The following is a 23,830-nucleotide window of genomic DNA, read 5'->3' on the forward strand; positions in this document are numbered from 1 at the left end:
ACATCATCCGTAAAATCCATATTATCGTAAAATTTTGCATACTAATTCTTACACTGATATTTAATTAATTAGTGTGATTCAATGATTTTACATCATTTATTACAGTAATAATTACGATGCATCAAAATTTTTGTTCTTTAAAATTATACTGTAAAAAGTTTGCCGGCACTCTGAGTGCCTTTAATTTTTGCATTAATTTGATCCTGAAGATTTACAATTCGGTGTTTTAAAAATATTTAAATTTTTTAATGTCACGAGCGGGGCAAGATGTATTCATTCTCATTAAAAACTAGTTACATAATTTCAATTTATTCATTCAATAATGAATGATAAATATATGTTGCAAAAATAAAATTTGTAAGCAGTTATAATTTATGCAGTTTCTATTGAGAAAAATCCATATTTCTTGTTATGTGCTGGATAGCTAATATATATAATTTCTACTGTTTATTTATTTATTTTTGAAACAAATTTTTTTTCTTCATATTATACTAAATAGTAAGGAATCTTCAGTTCGTAATTTCATCAAAATGTAGTTCCTTAACTTTTCAAAATAAAGGTTCATACCTTGAAATTGATGCCAAAGCCCTTGAAATTCAAATATTTCAGTGTAAGCCCTGACTATTTCAGACAAGCATTGTTTGTCCCACTGTTGACACTCTCCAAAAATAAATTTTTTAAAAACTACTATAAATTCAGTTTATTTGAATCTTTAACGGTTAATTGTCATATCTCTTAGTGTCGGAAAATATTATATTTATATATTTATATATATATTTCGGGACTTTCATTTTCCGGAATTTTTAAATTTTTTTGTCTTTTTTTCCAGTTTTTTGTTATTTTTATTATTTTTTTTCTCTTTTTTCCCCTTTCTTCATTGTTCTGCAATTTTTCTCTTGTTTTCTCTACATTTTGATTGCTTCAGTGTTATGATAATGTACATAAACATAATTTTTAAAACACATGTGACTGAAGAAAGAGGCATAAATGATAAAATAAAGATGTTAGACCTTTCTTTCAGAGCAAATAAAAAAATGTTCGTTATTTTTCAAATTGTTTCAGTGTTATGATAATGTACATAATCATAATTTTTAAAGCACATGTGGCTGGAAGGAGAGGTATATATACCCAAAAAAGATGCCAGACCTATCATAAAATTATTTTGTAGAATATTTAAATTCGAAAAAATATTTTCGTTTCCAAAACTTTATTCGAACTCTAAATTAAAAAAGGAGGGATAATTTAAATCATAAATTTTTAATATTTTGCAATGTGAAAAACTATCCTTGGAATACTTGTATATTATGAGATATTAATAGACCGATGAATAACATTTCTAATTTACTCTAAGATTTTATGAAGATTATTTAACTTCTAAAAGAGTTTACAATAAACTGTGTCAGATAGATCTCAAACATAAAAGAGCNCGTTTGCCGGGTCAGCTAGTATATATATATATTTCGGGACTTTCATTTTCCGGAATTTTTAAATTTTTTTGTCTTTTTTTCCAGTTTTTTGTTATTTTTATTATTATTTTTCTATTTTTTCCCCTTTCTTCATTGTTCTTCAATTTTTCCCTTGTTTTCTCTACATTTTGATTGCTTCAGTGTTATGATAATGTACATAAACATAATTTTTAAAACACATGTGACTGAAGAAAGAGGCACAAATAACCAAATAAAGATGCTAGACCTTTCTTTCAGAGCAAAGAAAAAAAATGTTCGTTATTTTTCAAATTGTTTCAGTGTTATGATAATGTACATAATCATAATTTTTAAAACACATGTGGCTGGAAGGAGAGGTATAAATACCCAAAAAAGATGCTAGACCTATCATAAAATTATTTTGTAGAAGATTTAAATTCGAAAAAATATTTTCGTTTCCAAAAATTTATTCGAACTCTAAATTAAAAAAGGAGGGATGATTTAAATCATAAATTTTTAATATTTTGCAATGTGAAAAACTATCCTTGGAATACTTGTATATTANTACCCAAAAAAGATGCTAGACCTATCATAAAATTATTTTGTAGAAGATTTAAATTCGAAAAAATATTTTCGTTTCCAAAAATTTATTCGAACTCTAAATTAAAAAAGGAGGGATAATTTAAATCATAAATTTTTAATATTTTGCAATGTGAAAAACTATCTATGGAATACTTGTATATTATGAGATATTAATAGACCGATGAATAACATTTCTAATTTACTCTAAGATTTTATGAAGGTTATTTAACTTCTAAAAGAGTTTACAATAAACTGTGTCAGATAGATCTCAAACATAAAAGAGCAACCGTTTTACAAAAAAAAAATAATAATAATTTTATTTCCTATTTATTTACACAAATTGTTGACTTAATAACCATATCTGGCATAAGGAAGAGTGCCTAATAATGCACTTGCTAATCCATATCCACCATATCCTGCACCATATCCAAGGCCATTATATCCAAGGCCATTGTATCCAAGGCCACCATAACCACCATACCCGTAGCCTAATCCAGCATTTCCAGCATAACCATGTCCTTCAGCAACATGACCATATCCAGCATATCCTCCATAGAGATGGCCATGAGCGGGAGCTGATGAGTGAATGTGAACGGCAGCTGGATTCTGGTTGGCAGTTCCTGGTTCGTTGGTCTTGACTTGAGCTCTGAAGCCACCGTGATCAGCTACGTAGTTGACCTGTCTGTGGATACCACGATCGTCTGTAAATCCGTAGCTTCCTGTCACATGACCACCAGTTCCGGATTCTTCTCTGTGTTGTTCACCATGTTTGTCTTTGATGCTGTAACCAAACTTGTAAGGCTTTGGTGCATGATGACCATGGTCCTATAAATAAAGTTAAAATGCAATTGGTTTTAAAAACTAATAATTATATCTGACAAAACGCATAAGTGTAACTTTCACGTCCTAAAATTCTTAGAACATATAAAAAAATTTATTCTAAAAGCAATTATAATCATTAAAATGCTCAAATCCATTAAAATTAATTGATACTTCATAAAAAAAATTGCATTTTATAACATTTTAAAAAGTATGTAAATCTCCCAAGTTTTATCTCAAAACTTGATAGATTTGGATAAACTTAGCGAAACAAAAAGCAATCAATAACGAAAATTTCAGGCAAAGAATTTTCTAAATTCAATCTTTAAGTAATTGGTAAGGTGGTTAAATATTTATCATGATTTGAGCAAAACTTTCGTGAATCATTCAATTTATTAAAATTTTCAAGCAATTGAAATAAAGGATCATTTGCTTTTTTTATATTTTCATAAAATGTTGTGTTCTTAATTTATTCCTTATTAAGATCAGATTTCATTAAAATTTAAGAAGTATAACCCCGTATTTCATCTTAATTTTAGTTATTTTTAATAATTTCTATTTTGTTTAGTTAGTAATATTCGACTACATTCGTGACAATACTTGATTTGTTTTGTTGATGAGAATGAGATAATTACGTAGAAAAATTCCTCACTAAAGTTTCAATTGATAAATGTTGGTTTCACTTAAATTTTTTATTTCTATGAAGCTTACATTGGAATCGGTAAAATTTAATTTCAATTAGTTTATATTAATTTTCATTTAGCTCAGTGCTTCCCTTTTTGATATAAATAACAATATGAAACAGTATAGTAATTTATACTTAACTTATTTTATAAAACGAAATGTCAGAGAAAAATTTGTTCACTGACGAGTTAAATGATAACTGCTAACATCAATGAAATTTTCTGTCATCGACATTATATTATAATAAGCATATTTTAAAAATATAATGAAATAGATTTCATTTTAAATATTTTTTATTCTAGAGTATTGATATTATTCAAAAAACAAAGTTTAAAAGCATAGGTATATCTTTATAATTAATTTAAAGTTTCAGATAAAATAATCGCAAAGAAAAACAAAAATAAATTGATACAACTTTCAAAATAACATAAACTATGAGTAGATTATTACCAAAATACCAAAGACAATTTATTTATTGCTTTTGTTATTTATTCAACAAAATACTGTGAAATATTGATAAAAACATGTACATATTACCACAGGAGGGTGTGCAAAAGCAACAAGAATTATAGCAGATAAGATAACAACCTGTAAAAAATCAAAGAAAAATTATACCTAATTGCAATGCTATATTAAGGAATATTAAATAATTTTTTTGCGTAGTACGTAAACAGCGGTGTTATTTTGGATAAAGTATGTATTGTACATGATTTTGGGCGATATTTATTATACATCATCTTGTATTTAGATAGCATTACTTATATTTACCTTTTGCTACTTATATTACATATACATCTTGCATTTATATTTATTTGCAAAGGCATATTGCGAGGGAATAAATTTATCAAAAATATCTGTTACTATTTGCCAAATATTATATCTTATACTTTTTTTAACTATTTTTATCATAGAAGAAATTTTTAGCATCAAATGAATCTTAGCGAAGAGCATCTTTTAAAAAAATATCTCATAATAAATGCCCTGAAATTTTTCTCTCCTGTCTATGTCATATTAATTGAGCATTAATTTCTCTAATTACTTCCTTGATATTTTTGAGAAAAAAATTTTTGAAACCACTTATATGTATTTTATCTAAAATTTGTAGATATACGTATAACTAAAGCATGCAAACATTTATACTAGAAGTGGTTTTGCCATTTTTAAATTTTCTTACACAATAAATACATGCACACAATAAAAGTTCAGCAAAAGTTCAAAGTTTACAAATTTTATGACAAATAAGTTTTTTTGAAAATGACAATACAAAGTAAATATCTAAATTTAATTTTTTTAATTTAATTGAAATGGTATTTAAATGCATTGCAAGTAGAAATTACTATCGAAAAACAATCAAAAATGATAAAACGTTCATACTGAAACCTTTTGAAAGTTAACGAAATAGAAATAAAGTATAAAATGGATCATATGTTTTTAAACAATGAACAAAGTTCTTACCTGGGAAATCATATTGTACTGTCTTAAAGACCGATGAAAGATCTATGCTCAAAATCTTTTCTTCGAGTCATTTATATAGTTGTGGAAAAACATATTAATGCCTGTTTGACAAGAATTCAAATCATTTTAATGCTTCAATTATTCTGTTGAACTTGTTCTTCATGTTGTTTTCTGGAACGTTACAGCCGTTAAAAATAACTCTAATTTTTTTACAAGTTTTGTAATACAATAATGAACCATTCATTGACAAGCATTTTTTTTATAATTCCTTACTTATACTAATGTAATTAATTTTCACTAAGAATCTTAAAATAAGAAATTCAGTAACACTTATATCAAATTTCTTCATGGAATGCGAAAAAAATATAGTTCATAATAGAAAAAGATATGTTGTAATATTTTATACAAACAAAAATTGATTTGAATGTTAAAAAACAAAAACAGTTTTCTTCACCGATTCCAAAAACATAAGAGAATTAAAAAAAACTAATAAGTCAATTTATTACATAAATTGCACCCTTAGTTACAAAATCACATTTTTTAAAAGAAACTAGGCATATTTCGTAGATTTTTAAATGTGTTAAAAATGTCAAATTTGCAAAACGATAAAATGGTTTTCTCTTCAAAAACTACTGTCACAAAATTCATCTCGAAACGTTTTACACAAAATATGCATTTCATCTACAATGTTTTCCAGTAAAATTTCTCTAATTTCATGTTTTCTAAGTGAAAGAATGAAGTATTCAGTGATTATTGAGAGTACAGAAATTTATTTTATGAATTTTCTCTACAAAACCTATAATTTTTAAACAGTGAAATAATTTATGGGATTCTCCTGTAATATCGGGTTGTATCATTTTGTTTTCTGCCAGTTGTTTCGTCAGCAGTTTCCAGAAATACCAACAAAATTCAGAGTCTTTCTAAAAGAAAACATAACAAACAATTTAATGTTTAAGTTAATAATATAATGGTGAATTTAGTAAACAATTTAGCAAAATGCATTGCAAGAGCTATATTTTTAATAAAGGAACCTTTTATATCTGCCTCTTAATAAATTAGTCTTTTTCACACTCAAAACAATTTATTTGTTACGTTTGTAAATCATTTTACTCAATTCAAAACGACGTCTATAGCTATAGAAGATTGGAAAAAAAATTTGGCAGTCTTTTTTAAAAAAATGTGTTTTAATTGGGTACTTGTACTTCAGCGGGAGCTGAACTGACCGCCATTATGGAGCAAACAGCTTGCTAGGTACGCGGAGTTAACATTAACGTGAGAGCTTGAAGCACATTTCGACACTTAAAATAACTGCACAGTGATGAATTGGGCAAACAGTTTCACAAAAACAAAGGATTTCTAACGTAAGGATTTCCATCAAATCTCGAAAGAGAGAAGAAATGGGTAATTAATTGCAGAAGATATAACTGGCAGCCTAGAAGTGGAACTCGCTTCTATGAGGTAAATACTCATTTATTTATAATGAATTACATTTATTTACTTATATATGCAGTATATAAACGACCTTNAAAGAAATGGGTAATAAGTTGCAGAAGATATAACTGGCAGCCTGGAAGTGGACCTCGCTTATATGATGTAAATACTCATTTATTTATAATGAATTACATTTATTTACTTATATATGCAGTATATAAACGACCTTGAGTTGTTAGAATTCGCTTCTAAATGTTTGTTTTTGTCTGTTTCTTTAAAAATAAATAAGTTAATTATTTTTCCAGGTTACTTAAATTGTTCAGCTCCAATTATATATCAAGTATAAGGATTTTAATTTAAAATTGCATTTGTTAAGTAAATATTTATTTAAAATATGACCTTTTAACAATATTTCGTAATTAATTTAGCAATTTTGAGTGTTTGTGAGGAATAAAATCAAATAAATTAAGACAAGAGATTGGCTAAATAAGTATTCGCTAAACTTATCTCAGAATAGCCAACTTTTGTATTCACTCTTAAGTGTTTCCTTTTGTTCCTTTAAAAATAAATTATCTGTTTCTAATTGTACTTTAGTTTTATTCACTAATATATCATATTACTATAATAAAATTTTTTGAATGGTTGGACATAATTCAGTTTAGTTCTTAAATATAAATTGATAATTATGTGGTCTAACATTAAATTATTACGAAAATTACTGTCTCGAATGTACTTATTAGGTTAAAATTAGGTTCTGTTTGCGTATTTTATTAATAAAATTAAATTTAAACATCAAGTTAATGAATTGTTAACAATAACTGCTTATTATGAGGCTAGTTATTTATTGCTGGACAAAATTATGCTTAATAAATGATTTTTTTTTGGGGGGGGGAATTCATAATAATTGCAAAGANTAAACATCAAGTTAATGAATTGTTAACTTTAACTGCTTATTATGAGGCTAGTTATTTATTGCTGGACAAAATTATGCTTAATAAATGATTTTTTTTTGGGGGGGGGAATTCATAATAATTGCAAAGAGCTCTTAAGATTCTTTTTTTAGAAAGCTTCATCTCCCTTATAGTCTTTTAGGGAAAAAATCCTTTTAAAACTGTACTTTTTATCACTGGTCTTGTCAGAAATATTGAAAAGCTTTGAACGAATTCNTTTGGAAAAAAATCCCTTTAAAACTGTACTTTTTATCACTGGTCTTGTAAGAAATATTGAAAAGCTTTGAACGAATTCGTAGTAGTCATTATGCAGTGTATATTATTATCGCAAATAGGAAATCTTAAAAATGATTAATTTTCATGATTTCATTTGAATGGAAATATTTCCATCGTAATGTTTTATTAAGATTGCAGTAAATTAACACATTATTTTAGTTTGAGGTACCAGTATAAATATTCAACGTCGAACAGATTTATCTGTGACCCAAAAATCTTGAACGGGTTTTTATTAACTGAATATTCTATTTACTATTATAAGTCATTATCACTTGTTAAATTTCTCTAAAACATTAAATTTAGGTTTTTTGTCAATTCTTTGAAAAATATGTCCTTGAATATGAATTTAAATGAAAAAAGACAATTGTGTCAAATTATATATGCATATAAAAACGCATTTATCTATTTTGGAAGAATGAAGTATGAAAGAAAGGAGCACTAGATTTTGAAGTTTTTGAAAATATGATGCTAAATATGGCCATAACATAAACAGGCCTTTTCACCACCCTTTCGAAAAATCGACCTTTTTTCACAGAGTAAAGAATTCTTGATCAAATTACAGCAAGAAGTTCTAACACCCTGGGTACATCATCCGTAAAATCTATATTATCGTAAAATTTTACATCGTAATTTTTACACTAATATTTAATTAATCAGTGTGATTCAATGATTCTACATTATTTATTACAGTAAAAATTACGATGCATCAAAAATTATGTTCTGTAAAATTATACTGTAATATATAATTTTTACATTAATTTGATCCTGAAATTTTGCGATTCGGTGTTTTAAAAATACTTAAATTTTTTAATGTCACGTGCGGGGCAAGATGTTTTCATTTTCTTTAAAAACTAGTTATATAATTTCAATATATTCATTCAATAACGAATGATTAATGTATGCTACAAAAATAAAATTTGAAAACAGTTATTATTAATGCAGTTTCTATTGAAACCATCTTTCTTGTTATGTGCTGGATAGCTAATATATATAATTTCAACTATTTATTTATTTATTTCTACTATTTATTTATTTTAATTTTATACTAAATACTAAGAAATCTACAGTTCGTACATTCATCCAAATATCGTTCATTAACTGGTCAAAATAATGGTTCATCACTTGAAATTGATCCTAATATCGGCATTTTTCGCTATTTTTCGTTATTTTTTAAATTGTTTCAGTGTTATGATAATGTATATAAACATTATTTTTAAAACACATGTGGCTGGAAAAAGAGGCCCAAATAACCAAATCAAGATGATAGACCTTTCTTTTAGAGCAAAGGAAAAAATTTCGTTACTTTTCAAATTGTTTCAGTGTTATGATAATGTACATAAACATGGTTTTAAAAAACATGTGGCTGGAAAAGAGGCATAAATAATCAAAAAATATTCTAGACCTGCCTTGAAATTATTTTGTGACAGATTTAAATTTGGAAAAATATTTTTGTTAACAAAAATCTATTCAAACTCTAAATTAAAATAGGATAGAAAATTTAAATCATAAAGTTTTACTAATTTGCTATCATCTTCAAATAACTGAAAAAAATGTGCCAGAGTATCCTTAGAATATTTGTATATTATTAGATATTAATAGAACGATGAATAACATTTTTAATTTACTCTTATATTTCATGAAGATTATTTAACTTCTTATAGAGTTTATAGTAAACTTTGTCAGATACATCCAAACATAAAAGAGCAACCATTTTACAAATAAAAATTTTAATTTTATTCCTATTTATTTACACAAATTGTTGACTTAATAACCATATCTGGCATAAGGAAGAGTGCCTAATAATGCACTTGCTAATCCATATCCACCATATCCTGCACCATAACCAAGGCCATTATATCCAAGGCCATTGTATCCAAGGCCACCATAACCACCATACCCGTAGCCTAATCCAGCATTTCCAGCATAACCATGTCCTTGAGCAACATGACCATATCCAGCATATCCTCCATAGAGATGGCCATGAGCAGGGGCTGATGAGTGAATGTGAACGGCAGCTGGATTCTGGTTGGCAGTTCCTGGTTCGTTGGTCTTTACTTGAGCTCTGAAGCCACCGTGATCAGCTACGTAGTTGACCTGTCTGTGGATACCACGATCGTCTGTAAATCCGTAGCTTCCTGTCACATGACCACCAGTTCCGGATTCTTCTCTGTGTTGTTCACCATGTTTGTCTTTGACGCTGTATCCAAACTTGTAAGGCTTTGGTGCATGATGACCATGGTCCTATAAATAAAGTTAAAATGTAATTAGCTTTAAAAACTAATAATTATATCTGATAAAACTCATAAGTGTAGCTTTTACGTCATAACATTCCTAGAACATATAACAAAATTAATCTTAAAGCAATTATATTCATTAAAATGCTCAAATCCATTAAAATTAATTTAAACTTCATGAAAAAATTACATTTTTTAAAATTGCATAATATGGCATTTTAAAAAGTATGTTAATCTCCCATGCATTATATCAGAACTTGATAGATTTGGATATAATTAGCGAAACAAAAAGAAATCAATTACGAAAATCTCAGGTAAAGAATTTTCTTAATTCAATCCTTTAGTAATAAGGTGTTTCTTAATTTTTTCAAAACTTTTAAAAATCACTCCATTTATCAACATTTTCAATCAATTAAAATAAATGATAATTTTCTTTGTTTATATTTTCATAAAATGCTGTGTTCTTAATTTATTCTTTATTAAGATCACATTTCATTACATTTTAAGAAATATAACCAAGTATTTCATCTTAATTTTAGTTATATTCAATAATTTCTATTTTGTCTAATTTATAATATTTTACAACATTCGTGACGATATTTGATTTCTTTTGTTGATGAGAATGAAATAATTACTGAAAAGAATTCCTCACTAAAGTGATAAATATTCGTTTCACTCAGGGTTTTTTTAATGAAGCTTACATTGGAATTGGCAGAATCTATCTTCAATTAGTTTTATATTAATATTCCTTTAGTTCAATGTTTTTTTTCCTTTTATTTAAATAACAACATTAAACTATATAGTAATTTATATTTAATTTATTTTCTAAATTGAAATGACAGAGCTAAATTTGTTCACTGAAGAGTAATTTCAACTGATCAGTAACTTCATAAATCAAATTTTCTGTCATCGACATTACATTATAATAAGCATAATTTAAAAATATAATGAAATAAATTGCATTTTACATGTTTTTTATTCTAGTGTTTAGATATTATTCAAAAACCAAAGTTTAAATACATAGGTATATCTTCATAATTAATTTAAAATTTTAGATAAAATAACCGCATAGAAAAACTAAACTAAATTGATACACCTTCCAAAATTACATCAACTATGAGTTGATTATTACCAAAATGCCAAGGACCATTTATTTATTGCTTTTATTATTTATTCAAAAAATACTGAGAAATATTGATAAAAACATTTATATATTACCACAGGAGGGTGTGCAAAAGCAACAAGAACTATAGCAGACAAGATAACAACCTGTAAAAAATCAAAGAGAAATTATACCACGCTTGCAATGCTATATTAAGGAATATTAAATAATTTTTTTTGTGTAATACTATACAAAAGTGTTATTTTGGAAAAAGTATGTATTTCACATGATTTTTATACATAAATTTTTTATATAAAATCTCAGATAACAGATAACTTTCTTAGATAACGCCACTTATGTTTACTTTTTGCTACTTATATTGCTTATACATCCTGTATTTATATTTATTTACAATTGCGTACTGAGAGTAAATAAATTTATTTCAAATAACTGATAATATTTTCCGAATATTATATCTTCTACTTTTTTCTTACTATTTTCATCAAGGAAGAAATTTTTAGCATCAAATGAATCTAAGCGAAGAACATCTTTTAAAAAAATATCTCATAATAAATGCCCTCAAATTTTTCTCACCTGTCTATATCATATTTATTCAGCATTAATTTCTCTAATTACTTCCTTAATATTTTAAAACAAAAAGTTTTGAAAACACTTATATGTATTTTATGAAAAATTTGTAGATGTACGTATGCCTAAAACACATAAACATTTATACTAGATGTGTTTTTACAATTTTTAAATTTTCTTATTAACTATCGAAAAACAAGTCAAAAATGATTAAAGTTCATATTGAAACCTTTGAAAGTTAACGAAATAAAAATAAAGTATAAAATGGATCATATGTTTTTAAACAATGAACAAAGTTCTTACCTGGGAAATCATATTGTACTGTCTTAAAGACCGATGAAAGATCTATGCTCAAAATCTTTTCTTCGAGTCATTTATATAGTTGTGGAAAAACATATTAATGCCTGTTTGACAAGAATTCAAATATTTTTAATGCTTCAATTATTCTGTTGAACTTGATCTTCATGTTGTTTTCTGGAACGTTACAGTCTTTAAAAATAACTCTAATTTCTTTACAAGTTTTGTAATACAATAATGAACCATTTATTGACAAGCATTTCTTCTAAATTCCTCACTTATCATACTATGTAATCAATTTTCACCTGAAATGTTAAAATATGAAATTTAGTAAAATTTAAATTAATTTCTCTCATAGAATACCAAAAAAACAATTCTACACAGAAAAGGATATTATGTAATATTTTATACAAATAAAAATTTTATTAAATATTTAAAAATAAAAATAGTTTTCTTCACTGTTTCGGCAAAAATATAAAGGAATAAGAAAAACATTTATATATCAATTCATCATACATAAATTGCTCCCTTAGTTACAAAATCTTATTTTTTTAAAATAACAGACGTATTTCGTAGATTTTTAAATGCGTTAAAAAAGTATGAATTTAGTAAAACGTTAAAGTGGTTTTAAATGGTAAACTTCCAAAATTAATTTCACAAAATTCAATTTCACAAACACGTTACACACAATATGCATTTCAACTATAACGTTTTTCAATAAAATTACTCTAATTTCAAGTTTCAAACTGAAAAAATGAGCAACATTCAAACATTATGGTAGGACAGAAATTTATTTAAAAAATTTTTCTGCGAAACTTGTAATTTTTAAACAATGAAAAAATTTTTAAGCTTGTAATATCATGTTGTATCATTTTGTTTTCCTTGAGCTGATTGTTTTTTTTAACCAGTTTCCAGAAATTAAAGAAAATATAACAAATAATTTAATCTTTAAGTTAATACTATACGGGTGAATTTAATAACTAATTTAACAAAAGTACATTGAAAGAGCTATATTTTTAGATCCTTTATATTAGTCTCTCCATAAATAAGTTTGTTTTATGCATTTTTCAATAGATTTGTAAAGTTTGTAATTATTCATACAAACATTCATCACTACGTCTAAAGTCATAGAATATTGACATATTTTTTCACAGACCTTTTTAAAAAAAATGTGTTTGAATTGGGCACTTGAACTTCAAGAAGAAGACCTCCCATACCCACAGACGTGACCGATGATGTCATGACCAGCTAATCTTTATCAGCAAAATGGCGTATTAAAGTTGGGCTAAGTTTAACATTAACATTTAACATTTAAGTTTAACATTTAACATTAAATTAATTGAATACAGAGCCGCAAATCGAATTAGGGGAAATATAATTCTTTCTCGTTAACTTTTTTTTACTTAACTTAGATTTATTATTTGTTTTGTTATATATTTTTGTTTTGTGTACCTGGCAACTTCGAATCATAATTTAATTTGTTTATGTTCTACATGGCCCCGTGCCTGTCTTTGTGTTGAGTCTCTGTGTAAATATATACTGAAAGAATTGAAATCTTTGTGAAATAATTTAGAATGAATCTCTTAAGTGAATTGATAATGGGCGGACTTGGCTTACTCGTAATAGAACCGTTGCTAGCAAATGCCGCGTTTCAACAAACAATCAGGATACAGATACATACCTGTACATTACGTCATTTGCAAGTATCCCATTCTATCTGTAACTTTCTCCAGGAAGAGCAGGAGGATGCTCATTGTTTTGGAGTAATCCAAAACATTTCTTTAACCATTTTTGACCATTATTAACCACCATTAACCAGTTTGATCATTTTTAAAAATTGTCAAAAATTTCATCAATTCGATTGACAATTCTGAAATTTATATAATAAATTTCAAACCCAAAATACAAATGTTGTAGACATGATTTTGTTTTAAAAGAATTTTAAACTTGTAAAAAATATTGTCATTTATTTTTAATAACGTATGAAATGTGTAAATTCTCTTAGGTTCTGAAATCGGTCGATTATTAATGGTATCATTAACTTTTTTTAAAAAATCTTTAACATAGGAATGCAATATTTGAAAATACATACATTGATGTATATTCCTAATGAAAATACATACATTGATGTATATTCATAATGAAAATACATTTCTTTGATGTATATTCGCATCAGTAAAAGTAATTTGCATGGAAACAAGCAGTTGTATTTATTGACAAGTAAAAAATAAAGAAATAATAAAATTAAATTAAATTATTTGCACCACGTAAACTGTTTTTGCTTGACATGAATATTTTTTTTAATGCCGGGCACTTGGAACTATTGTCCATTGGCCACAGAAAGTGCCCGAACTGCTAACTCCCTTTTCGTTACCCAGTGGGCACCTGTGGCGAAGCCACGGCGGTGGAGCAACGTCGCCCACGTCACACTGCCACAACCCGTTTATAGGGTGGGTCACAGTCACGCATTCACACACAAAGGAGAAAGGACATAGAACACAGATAGAGAGAAAGGCGAGTGATCTTTCTGTAATCATTTTGCATGGCCTTTTGGGTGTTTAGAGCTTTTATACACCCTTTAAACTGCTTATAAACTCTCAATTTGGCGTTAACTTAAAAAAAAGTGCTCCTTCACACATTTTTTAGTGTTGTTCAACATCATATTCGCAGATACGTACGGAGATTTTACAGTATACTTTTATTTATAACCCAGCAATTATCACAGTACTTTTAATTAAATTATACTTGAAGTTATTATAAAATAATTTATTTAAGTTCTGACTTTTACTTATTTAATTCGATATATTTTGTGTAGGGAAAAATTTAGAAAAAACTATAAATCTAATATCTATTTTAAAGCTTTACATTTTAGGTTATTTTTTATTCAAAATAACCATTTGAAGTAGAATTTTATTTAATTTTAATACCATTCGTAGGACAGGACCTTTCAAGTGTTTGAGTGGTTCGATTACATGATTAAAATGACCTACATCTCAGTTGATATTTAATACTGATTCGCAAAAAAGCTTTATAAAAAATGCCAAAAACCACTTAATGGATATTTTTTTCTACAAAATAAATGTTAAAATTATTTTTTAATAAGAAAGTTTGACTATGTTGAAATTTTTCGAACCGTCGGATATAATTCAGTTTATTTCTTAAACATAAAATAATAATTATGTGGTCTAACATTAAAGGAGTGAAATATTGTTACGAAAATTACAGCCTCGAATGTATTTAATAGACTAAATTAGTTTCAGTTTGCGTATTTTATTAATGAAGTCAGATTCAAACGTCAATTTTATGAATTGTTAACATGAATTGCTATAATGAAGCTGTATAATTAATCCTGGTCGAAATTATGCTTAATAAATGTTTTTTTTTTTTTTTGTAAATTCAAAATAATTGCAAAAAGCTCTTCAAATTCTTCTTTTAGATAGCTCCATCTCCCTAATGATCTTTTTAAAAGAAAAATCCCTTTAAAACTGTCCTTTTTATCACTGTTTTTTCACGAAATATTGATAAGCTTTGAACAAATTCGTAGAAATCATTATTCTGTGAATCATATTTTACCTCAAAAATGAAATCTTAAACTTGATTAAACGATAATAGTATTTTATTTAAATGGAAGATTTTTCATTTCAACATCTTATTAAGTTCGCAGCAAATTTTTCTCACCAATGTAGTTTGAGGTATACAGGTATAAAGATTCAATGCCGAACCAATTTATCTGAGACCGGAAGCATTAATTTACTGAATATTTTATTCATCATTATCACTTGTTGAATTTCTCTAGCTCCTGAATTTTACGTTTGGAGTCTATTCTTAGATAAACATACCTCATATTATAAAAGTTAATGTCAGAAGACAATTGTTTCGAATTATAAAAAAATCTCATTAGGCTTAACAGGTACTTTTGTTTTGAGACACTATCGAATTTCTTTGGACGTTAATTGTTAAATAATATACTTTTAAATATCTTTGTTTAGTGGTTGGAAAATAGATTATTTCTGAAGGCAGATACTGAACTACTCTTCATCTCATCGAAAGATGCCGGAAGTGTTGCTTACATAACGTTCCACAATGGGCACCTGCAAACCGAAACTCATGAAGAGGAGCAAAATTACTCATTCCACACTCTCACAGATGCCCATTCACAGTGTGGACCACATTCATCCAACAAGAGACCACATACAGAAAGGAACATCCATGGATCCATGGACGACACACAGAAAGGAAAGGATCGGGATTCAAACCCACAACTATTGGTTTCGCAGGCAGGCACTCTGATCGCTTGACCAACTGGCCTGCTAGAAGATAGGATGATCACTAAGTAATCCTGAATGTTTGTAAGTGGTACCCCAATGGCACATAAGTGCAGAAATGCCAGATGATACGTTATTGTAAAATTTCAATATTTTGTGATTTGTATAGTTTTATTTAAATTCAAATGATATTTTATAAAGTATATTACTTCTGTATTTCTACCTGAAGTGAAAATTTTTGCCAATGACTTAAGGACATTTTGTATCATATCTGTATTTACTGGCCTTTACCAGTCGGAATTTAAAATAAAGACACTGGGGTCAGAAATGATCACTAATATTCATTTTGAAAACCCATATATCCCTCCTCTATTTTAAATTGTAATTTAGACAGAAGTGGGTAAAGATTTTGAGATGTATGATATTTCATCTGAAAATGAAAATCTGCAATTTTATTAGTAAAATCATTCAGAAACCACTGGTTTACAATCTTGCAACGGTCTTTATTGCAGAGCTTCAAGTTGCGATTTCAGTCATTAATATGTTTAAAGAAAAGTTGCCTCTTGACTTCTATCCTGCTCTCTGATTCACTCTTGGTTCACCGTCAGTTCGAAACTCCAAATTCAAATTTTGGGAGGGCGAGGCATATTACACATGCAACTTTTCAGACGATGTCTTTGTTTTCAGAATTCTAAATAATAAAGTGAGTTTTAAAACTCTAAATTTCTACAATGTAAACTTAAAACCACTATTATAAATTTATAGCATCCGTGGCAACTTTCTCAAAACACATGTTGACCTTTAAAAAAAGACTTATTTAGTGAACTGTCCCAAGTATTTTATGCGAATGGACGACATTGCATCACGAATTTATATTATTTTATTTTATTACTTAAAAGAAGAAGAAAAATATACATAAAATAGTTTGAAAAACGGAATCAAATACTATGTCTGTTTTCGTAAACACACATTTCGAGCTATGTCCAGATATATAAATTCACCGACGATTCACTAATTCCTTAAGAAAATTTCCAACGAAATGACGAGTACATATTGCTTGATCAATTCAAGTCGAATGAATGTGATGAATTAAGTCGGTGCTCTGTATTTAAACCAATGCCATACTTCCACTTTTACCGTTTAACCAATCAAAATAATTTTATCTCCTTTTAACTTAGTTATTAAGCAATAATTTTTCCAGTTTTCGATAAAGATAGAGCGCTTCATGATAACTCCATATTTCATAGTCCCGCACTGGACTGATCGAGAGTAGTAGAACACCGATGTCAAGCATTACTGACTGCGGTCAGTGTGTGGCCACTTGGATCAGTAATAATTATGATGCATCAAACTTAGTTCTGTAAAAATATACTGTAAAAAGTTTGCCGGCACACTGAGTGACGGAAATTTTTACCTTAATTTGATCCGGAATTTTTGCAATTCGGTTTTTAAAAATATTTAGATTTTTTGATGTCACGTGCGGGACAACATGTATTCATTTTTTCAAAAAAGCATTGTGTATAATTTCAACGTATTCATTCAATAAGAATGATAAATATATGTTACAAAAATAAATTTTGGAAGCAGTTATTATTTATGCAGTTTCTATTGAGAAAAATCCATCTTTCTTGTCATGGGCTGGATAGCTATTATATGTAATTTCAACTATTTATTTCTAAAACAAAAATATTATTTCAATTTAATACTAAATAATAAGGAATCTACCTACTGTTCGCAACTTCATCAGAGTGTAGCTCATTAACTTGTCGAAATAAAGGTTCATAGCTTGAAATTGATTCTAAAACTCCTCACATTCAAATATTTCAGTGCAAACCCTTACTCTTTCAGACCAGCACTGTTTGTCCCACTGTTGCCACTCACCAAAAAGAAATTTCATAAAAACTACTTTAAGTTCAATTTATTTGAATCTTTAACGATTTATTGATATATGTCTTAGTGTCAGAAAAATATTATTAAATATTATAATATATATGTATATATGAAATATTAATGCATAAAATATGCCCCAGATAAGTTCTCAGAGAAATTAAATATACATTTATTAAAGGAAAAAAAGGGTAATTCTTTTAGAGCAATGAAAACAAATTTCGCCGTTTTTTAAATTGTTTCAGTGTTCTGATAATGAACATACACATAATTTTTAAAACACATGTGGCTAGAAAAAGAGGCATGAATAACCAAATAAAAATGCTAGACCTTTCTTTTAGAGCAAGGAAAAAAAGTTTTCGTTATTTTTAAAATTGATTGAGTTCTATGATAATCTATATGAACATAATTTTCAAATCTCATGTGGCTGGATAAAAGAGATATAAAAAAACAAAAAAAGATGCTAGACCTGCCATGAAATTATTTTGTAAACGATATATATTCGGAAAAATATTTTTGGGTGCAAATATTTATTCAATTGAAATAGGAGAGACAATTCAAATCACAAATTTTTAATAATTTGCAATGTGAAATGTAATAGAATACTTGTATATAATTAGATATTAAGAGAACGAACATTTAACGAATAACATTTTTAATTTACTCTTATATTTCATGAAGATTATTTAATTACTTATGGAGTTCATAGTAAACTGTGTAAGATATATCCAAACATAAAAGAGCAACCATTTTATAAGAAAAAAAATTTATTTCCTATTTATTTACAAAAATTTTTGACTTAATAACCATATCTGGCATAAGGAAGGGTGCCTAACAGTGCACTGGCTAATCCATATCCACCATATCCTGCACCATAACCAAGGCCATTATATCCAAGGCCACCATAACCACCATACCCGTAGCCTAAACCAGCATTTCCAGCATAACCATGTCCTTGAGCAACGTGACCATGAGCGTGACCAGCATAGCCATGTCCATATCCAGCATATCCTCCATGGAGATGGCCATGAGCAGGGGCTGATGAGTGAATGTGAACGGCAGCTGGATTCTGGTTGGCGGTTCCTGGTTCGTTGGTCTTTACTTGAGCTCTGAAGCCACCGTGATCAGCCACGTAGTTGACCTGTCTGTGGATACCACGATCATCTGTAAATCCGTAGCTTCCTGTCACATGACCACCAGTTCCGGATTCTTCTCTGTGTTGTTCACCATGTTTGTCTTTGATGCTGTATCCAAACTTGTAAGGCTTTGGTGCATGATGACCATGGTCCTATAATTAAAGGTGAGATATAATTGTTTTTAAAACTTATAATGATATCTGAAATAAACTCATAAGTGTAACTTTTTCGTTTGATCGTCATAAAAATTTTAAAACATATAAAAACTTATACTAAAAGCAATTGCATTATTCATAGAAAAGCTCAAACCCATTAATAAATTTATTCAAACTTCATGAAAAAAATTTGATTTTTTTAAATTGCATATTATAGCTTTTAAAAAGCATGTTTATCTCTGAAGCAATCTTTCAAATCTTGATAGTTTTGGATAAAATTAGCGAAGCAGAAAGCAATCAATACCAAAACACTCCTAAAAAGAATTTTCTAAATTCAATCATTAAATAATTAGTTCGCAGGTTAAAAATTTTTCTTAATTTGAGTAGAACTTTTGAGAAATGAAAATTTTCAATCAACTAAATATATAATCATTGTCTTTTTTTATGTATCGCTGTCTTAAGTTGTTTTTTGCTTATAATCACAATACAGTAAAATTTGAAAATTAATGTAATATTTCATTTTATCTTTAGTCTTGTTTGAAAATTTCTATTTCATTTAATTAATAATATTCGACTTCATACTTAAATATATTTAATCTGTTTTGTTTTTGAGATTGGAATAAAATAATTACAGAGAAAAGTTCCTAACTATACTATTGCACAAGTTTTTTCTTATGAAGCTTACATTAGAATTGGCAGAATTTAAGTTTCAACTAAATAGTTTTGCGTAAATTGTTATTTCATTAAATTTTTCTCCTCTTAATTTAAGTTACAATATTACACTACATAGTAGTTTATATTTAATTTATTTTATAAATTGATATGGCAGAAATTTCAGCTGATAACCGTTAGTATCATTCAAATTTTTTTTCCTTAAGATTACAATACATTTATCATAATTTGAATATATAAGGAAATTTATTATATTTCATTTGTTATTTTATTCAGTTTGTTTTTAGATTAATTTAAAAACAATATTAAATTATATATTTATATTTTTGTAATTAGTTTTTTGTTTTAAACAAAATAATCTCTAAGAAAAACTATTTAACCAATGTGATGCACCTTCCAAAATTATATAAATGAGTTCAATAGAAAAATACCAAGAACAATGAATTTATTATTATTGTTATTTAGTGAATAAAATACTTAGAAATACTGATAAAAACATGTATATATTACCACAGGAGGGTGTGCAAAAGCAACAAGAGTAACAGCAGCTAAGAGAAGAACCTGTAAAAAATCAAAAAGAAATGATACCATGATTTCAATACTATGTTAAATAATTTTATTATATATTAAAATATTAAATAATTTGTAGCGTAATACTAAAGAGTTATTTTGAAAAAGTATGTATTTTGCATGATTTTTTAACATACTCATATGTTTATTATATACCACCTTATTTTTTTTTATATAACACTACTTATATTTATTTATTTTACTTATATTTGCTCTTTTTTACTTATACTATTTATAAACCTTGTATTTATAATTGTTTCAAACTACATACTGCGAATAAATAAATTTATATAAAATTCCTTTAACTATTTTGTCTCTGTCTTATATCTCTGTCTTATCTTTTTTTTTTTTGCTGTTTTTTTCAGGAAAATTTTTTTTAACATTAAACGCTTTTAGCAAAGAACATCTTTTAAAAAATACCACCTATTAAATACTCTGATTTTTTTCTCCTGTATCTCTCATATTAAATACTTATGAGCTTATTTGATTACTTTCTTGATATTTCAAAAGAATAATTTTTGAAAAAAAATTTACATATATATATTGAAATCGTTTAGTTTTTCGTATATTTAAAACTTGTAATTATAAGTAATTCTAAAATTAAAAAAAAATATATGATTACTTAAAGCATGTAAACATTTATATCAGATCTATTTTAGTGTTATTGAATTTTCGTATAACATATATGCAATAAAAATTTCGTGAATTTACAAAGTTTATTATTCTATCACAAAATATATCTTCGAAGATGTTATTAAAAAATAACTATTTAAAACAAACGGAAAAGAAAAAACACTCTTAAATGAATTTGTAAATTTGCAATAAAGAAATAAAGTTACTGATTACTGAAATTACAGAATATCTTGCATATTCATTTACTTAAAACCGTATTTAACTGCATTGCACGTAGAAATTTCCATCGCAAAACCAGTCAAAAATTATGAAAGTTCGTACTGAAAGTCTTAATGGAAAATTCATTTTATTAAGGAAATGAAATTTTAAAAAAATATGAAATAGTTTAAAATATTTTGAAAATCATATGCTTTTAAGCAATAAAGAAAATTCTTACCCGTGAAATCATATTGTACTGTTTTAAAGACCGAAGAAAGACTGATAGTAAAAAATATTTTCTTCAAAGCATTTATATAGTTGTGGAAAAACGTGTGGCCTTGTCAACCGAACAAGAAATTAAATTATCTTAATGCTTCAATAATTTTGCTGAACTTGATCTTCGTGCTATTTTTGTGGAATGCTCGATTTGTCATTAAATAACTCATTCAAATTTCTTTTATCCCTTACGTAATTTACTTTAAAACCATTTATCGAAAGAAATTTTTATAATTTAGCACTTATTACATCACTTTTTTGAAATGATATTAGGTATGATCTGATATCTAATTCCATAATAATATCAATTGATATTAAGTTCCGAACTATGTTTTATAAATGATATTTAGCACAAATATTTAAATGTTTTAAAACAAATCTATAACGTATATATGGATAATTTTTTTATGAAACTAATAAAAAATATTAATTTCAGCATAAGACTGATAATTTTATCGGAAGTTATTTAAGTTTCGAATATCATTTTGTAAATAATATTTGTAACAAATATCTTAAAACCAATGTTCCATACGGGTTTGTATACCGCGATAATTTTTTATATGGAACCGATAAAAAAATATTAATCTCAGTTTGAAATTATTATTTTCATAAGAAGTCATTTAGATCCCGTATTATATTTTATAAATAACATTTGACAAAAATATTTTAAAACAAATAATCCAAAATTATTTGCATACCAGGATAATTTTTTTAAATGAAATCGATAAAAAGTATTAATTTTAGTATGAAACTAATACTTTTTATCGGAAGTCACTTAGATTCTGAATTATATTTTATAAATAATATTTGACTCAAATAGTTTAATGCAAATAATCCATAATGGTTTGTACACTAGTATATTATTTTATATTAAACCGATAAAAGTTTTAAATAAGAAACATGTCCAATGATTAAAAAAATGTAGACGGTATATTGTAATAGGTAAAACATGGAATTGTGTAAAAATTGAGAAGCAAACATTTTTGTAAACCTTTTTCTAAAGAAAATCTTTTTTTTTTGTTCTTGTACTCTACTAACATTTTTTTTACTTTTCAAGTATAGTTTAACTACTTTAATTTGACTTTTAACCATTTACCAGCAAAAAATCATTTACAGTAAAATCAAAAGCCCACTTACAATCATCATATTAATCTGATATTATAATAAAAATTTAATAGCAAAATTTGATTTTTTCTGAATAATATTTCAAATTAGCTGCCGTGTTAAGTAAAATTTTGTGTAAATATACCAATTTTTTCTCTTGTATAATATACTAACAATAGTATCCCAATAAATTGCCTTTTAATCTTGCATACTGACCCAGAAATCTAGGCAAAGATCAAAATCTTTTATAGATTTTTAAAGAAATATTATTCTCTATTAAATATTTAAGTAGTCTATCTTATTGTTCAATATGCAAATATTTTTTTAAAAAAGTTACGCAATTAAGTTCAAAAATTAAAAATACTTAGTATTATACAATTTTTAAATAGTAAATATAGCCTGTCCTATAAATTTTGAAACTCGAATCACTTAAAAAACAATTTATAAAATGTTGTCTGCTACTTAAAGATTAAAATGATAATTTAAAATTATTCTGCAATCATATTTATTTCATAAATCTCATACGATGCCTTTAATTTGTATTCTGTTCAAATTACTATTTATTGAAAATTCTCTTACTTTCCTATATATACGATTACGGCAGGAGTTAAAGAACTTTTTAAAAATGAACTAATTTAAGAAATAAGCAAGATAATGAAAGTTAAATAATTAATTTGTGACAAAAAGACAAAGAAACATCTCAGAGATGATATTTCTAAAGTTTTAAACTGATCTTTGAGACGAATTTGGAAAGATTTGAAGAAAGGTGATAGTAACTAATCAAATAGTTGGAAGAACACAAAAAACTTTAATTTGTGACGATTGAATGATAAATCGAATGAAATGTCATAAGAAAAATGACAGATCGGCTTTAGTTGAGTTATCTTTTAAAACACAATCCACGGAAAACTAAGAGTTAAGATTTCATGGAATTCTGAGTTGAAGAGTTCTTAGTAGAAATGGTTTCTGGAAGCTTCGACGCCATTTAATATTTTTCCTCAACCTTTTTATTTTGGAAATTGCGAAAAATGGATCATTCATCACTCTTTAAACAAATCTATGTCTGACTTTTTGTTTTAAAAATTGAAAATT

The 23,830-nt window shown here is 26.7% G+C and overlaps 3 protein-coding genes across 3 annotated transcripts; all 3 read right to left on the reverse strand.

The window, feature by feature from the left end:
* Positions 1-2,295: 2,295 nt before the first annotated feature.
* Positions 2,296-6,308, reverse strand: LOC122271145 (cuticle protein 14-like). The gene is made up of 4 exons (XM_043051393.2): positions 5,996-6,308; positions 4,965-5,884; positions 4,047-4,097; positions 2,296-2,831 (listed from the first exon to the last, which is right to left on the reverse strand). Exons 2-4 carry the CDS (start codon positions 4,974-4,976, stop codon positions 2,355-2,357), a joined length of 540 nt encoding a protein of 179 aa, XP_042907327.1. The 5' UTR covers positions 4,977-5,884; positions 5,996-6,308; the 3' UTR covers positions 2,296-2,354.
* Positions 6,309-9,331: 3,023 nt separating this feature from the next.
* On the reverse strand, positions 9,332-12,116 carry LOC122271144 (cuticle protein 14-like). The gene is made up of 3 exons (XM_043051392.2): positions 11,849-12,116; positions 11,074-11,124; positions 9,332-9,862 (listed from the first exon to the last, which is right to left on the reverse strand). The coding sequence occupies exons 1-3, from the start codon at positions 11,858-11,860 to the stop codon at positions 9,386-9,388; spliced, it is 540 nt and encodes a 179-aa protein (XP_042907326.1). The 5' UTR covers positions 11,861-12,116; the 3' UTR covers positions 9,332-9,385.
* Positions 12,117-18,793: 6,677 nt separating this feature from the next.
* Positions 18,794-21,623, reverse strand: LOC107437300 (cuticle protein 14-like). Its single transcript, XM_043051378.2, has 3 exons — positions 21,597-21,623; positions 20,468-20,518; positions 18,794-19,282 (listed from the first exon to the last, which is right to left on the reverse strand). Exons 1-3 carry the CDS (start codon positions 21,606-21,608, stop codon positions 18,794-18,796), a joined length of 552 nt encoding a protein of 183 aa, XP_042907312.1. The 5' UTR covers positions 21,609-21,623.
* Between the last annotated feature and the right edge of the window lie 2,207 nt (positions 21,624-23,830).

Source organism: Parasteatoda tepidariorum, chromosome 2 (assembly GCF_043381705.1).
Source record: "Parasteatoda tepidariorum isolate YZ-2023 chromosome 2, CAS_Ptep_4.0, whole genome shotgun sequence".
Lineage (NCBI taxonomy): Eukaryota > Metazoa > Arthropoda > Arachnida > Araneae > Theridiidae > Parasteatoda > Parasteatoda tepidariorum.

Bases quoted from the DNA above. Each gene is read 5' to 3' on its own strand.
- LOC122271145 (XM_043051393.2), bottom strand. The intron at 2,832-4,046 runs GTAATATGTACA...CTTTATTTATAG, and splicing joins CTTTTGCACACCCTCCTGTG to GACCATGGTCATCATGCACC.
- LOC122271144 (XM_043051392.2), bottom strand. The intron at 9,863-11,073 runs GTAATATATAAA...CTTTATTTATAG, and splicing joins CTTTTGCACACCCTCCTGTG to GACCATGGTCATCATGCACC.
- LOC107437300 (XM_043051378.2), bottom strand. The intron at 19,283-20,467 runs GTAATATATACA...CTTTAATTATAG, and splicing joins CTTTTGCACACCCTCCTGTG to GACCATGGTCATCATGCACC.